Here is a 2273-nt window from a genome sequence, read left to right as displayed (position 1 = left end):
TACTGTAGCTTCAGCTGTTGGCCCGGGCGTCAGTCGGCCCTAGCTACGCTACTGTCGTGGACTACACCGCCCGCTACAGCCTCATGTAAAGACAATGAATAATATATTCACGCAAGCTTAAACACTGAATATGTTCACTGACGCAACCTCATAAACTCCAGTACAATTAAAACCAATTAAAACACAAGGAGTGCAGCTAAAAGGTTCACATGACGAATACTAAGCGTTCACTCAACACGACCTAGACGCTCCTCTACTGAAATGCCCACTGGTTCTCCCTGCGGATCGTCTGCTCCTCCTCAGGCAAGTAGTCGTTCTTGGTGCTCAAGAAACTACGGATCTCCTCCAGAGAATTGTCACTAATCGTGTCGATAGTCGTCTGGCTAGTCAGGTCCAACAACCCCTTGATGTTGAGGTAACTTGCAGCCTGAGAGGGAGTAAAAAGAATCATAGGGTGTCAAAGAGAAGCATTAATCTATGATGGCTATAGACCATGGATAATTAGATAGATTGTCTTGCATTAAGATGTGTTACAAGCTAATAAAACACAAAACAACACATGACGTGACCTACCATGCGAGATAGAAGCATTAATATATGTAGGATAATCATAAACGCCATATATTGTTATGAGTAGTCTCATGTTTCCGCACGTGAATCATATGCAATTTGCTGGCACATTGATAGTGCAGCTAGTAAGTTCACACTGATCATAATAAAGCTTCAAGCATAACAATGATATGCACATATCAGTGAAACATATCAGACCACAAGATGATGCCCTAACCAATTTACAAGGATTTCGTATCGCCGGCCAATGTGTACGTCGCTAATAAAGCAGAATCATGTATAATCTAAGTCTAATCTAGTCCAATCGAATCGAATTGAATCTACCTTGATGTTTGTCCGAGGAGTTCGTCCAATCTAATATAAATAGTACCAAGACGCGCAAGCCCAATCTAGATCGAGTGCCAGAAGGGGACATCAAGAAAAAGTAGATCTAGAAAAAGAAAATGGTCGAATTGATGGATATCATACCTGGATGAGGTCGAAGCGGGTGGCACGATTGACCTTGATGAATTCTGCATCCCAAATCTTGAGGTCCTCGGCTAGGGCGGCGGGAGCCACGGTGTCAGACGCAGCGGCACCGGTGGCTCCAGTGGTCGGTACGTGTTTGTTGCAGTACTCGATGACCCTGGAGAGGATCTTGGAGTTGATGTTGGGGATCAAAATGGCTGTGTCGGCGCAGTCATCCTCGATCATTTTGCGAATAGTCTGCGACTCCATGGCGACTGCCTCCTCCACCTCGAACTCCATGCCGTCGGGTGACTTGAGCATGATCATCTTCTTGCCTGCCTCTCGGGTCGCCATCACTGTTGGATCCGGGTTGGAGGTGGTGGCGGACGAATTGGGGATGGGGGAAACCCTAGAAACGCGGCCGGCGGCGGCAGCAGCGGAGAGGAAAAGATGGGAGATTTGGTTGTTGAGGGATGGGCTGGGCTAGGTTCCGAGGGAATTTATTTATTGAGGCGGGGCAACGCGTGATTGGACATCTATCTATCGTACATCGCAAGGAGACGAAGCAAAGTACTACCAAACCAAACCGAACCAAATTTGGACAGAATTTGTTTGATGACGTCCACATGAGCAGGGGTCCGAGCACACATTCGACCATCCAATCTATATCTAGCGCATGCAAGGCCCGCGGTGGCACTTTAACAAAAAGACTCCCACCATTCCCCTCTTCGCTTTTGCAACAAACCCCTTTATCTCTCCCGTGTAACCTCATCCCTGCTGAACCTCCTGCAGCCAGCCATTGATCCCGATCTATCATGGTGGGCACCGCACCACCCTTCGCCCCAACGCCAAGCCATGGAAGCACTGGTCTTCATGCGCAGACATAAATTAATTCCTGTGTTGTTACCAAAATATAAATACATGTGCCAGCTAGTATTGATGAGAAAAATCATCGCAACAATGCTATTGATTCAGTGCATTTACATATTTGTAGGATTTTTTGACATAGCTTATCATTTCGCCGTTCGCTTGGAATAAATTATTGAATTAAAGATCCACCAAAAGGACCATACATGGTACATCCCAGTCTCTTGAGGTTAATGAAGAGATTTAGGTAGTTGAAGATGTGAATGTAGTGCAGTGAAATGCAAACTCCTATCACATATATTAGGAAAGTAACAATATGGTGATACAAACTGCAGCTCTGATGACAGACCAAGGAACCATTGAACATATACCAGATACTAAATGCAACA

General features: G+C 45.7%; 1 protein-coding gene across 1 annotated transcript; it reads right to left on the bottom strand.

Annotated features, from left to right (window-relative positions):
* Positions 1–106: 106 nt before the first annotated feature.
* Positions 107–1475, bottom strand: LOC119343824 (SKP1-like protein 1). Its single transcript, XM_037614584.1, has 2 exons — positions 1039–1475; positions 107–427 (listed from the first exon to the last, which is right to left on the bottom strand). Exons 1-2 carry the CDS (start codon positions 1369–1371, stop codon positions 254–256), a joined length of 507 nt encoding a protein of 168 aa, XP_037470481.1. The 5' UTR covers positions 1372–1475; the 3' UTR covers positions 107–253.
* Positions 1476–2273: the final 798 nt, after the last annotated feature.

Source organism: Triticum dicoccoides, unplaced genomic scaffold (assembly GCF_002162155.2).
Source record: "Triticum dicoccoides isolate Atlit2015 ecotype Zavitan unplaced genomic scaffold, WEW_v2.0 scaffold142234, whole genome shotgun sequence".
Lineage (NCBI taxonomy): Eukaryota > Viridiplantae > Streptophyta > Magnoliopsida > Poales > Poaceae > Triticum > Triticum dicoccoides.
Note: the sequence above shows the minus strand (reverse complement) of the source record. Positions and strands in the feature narration are given on the sequence as shown.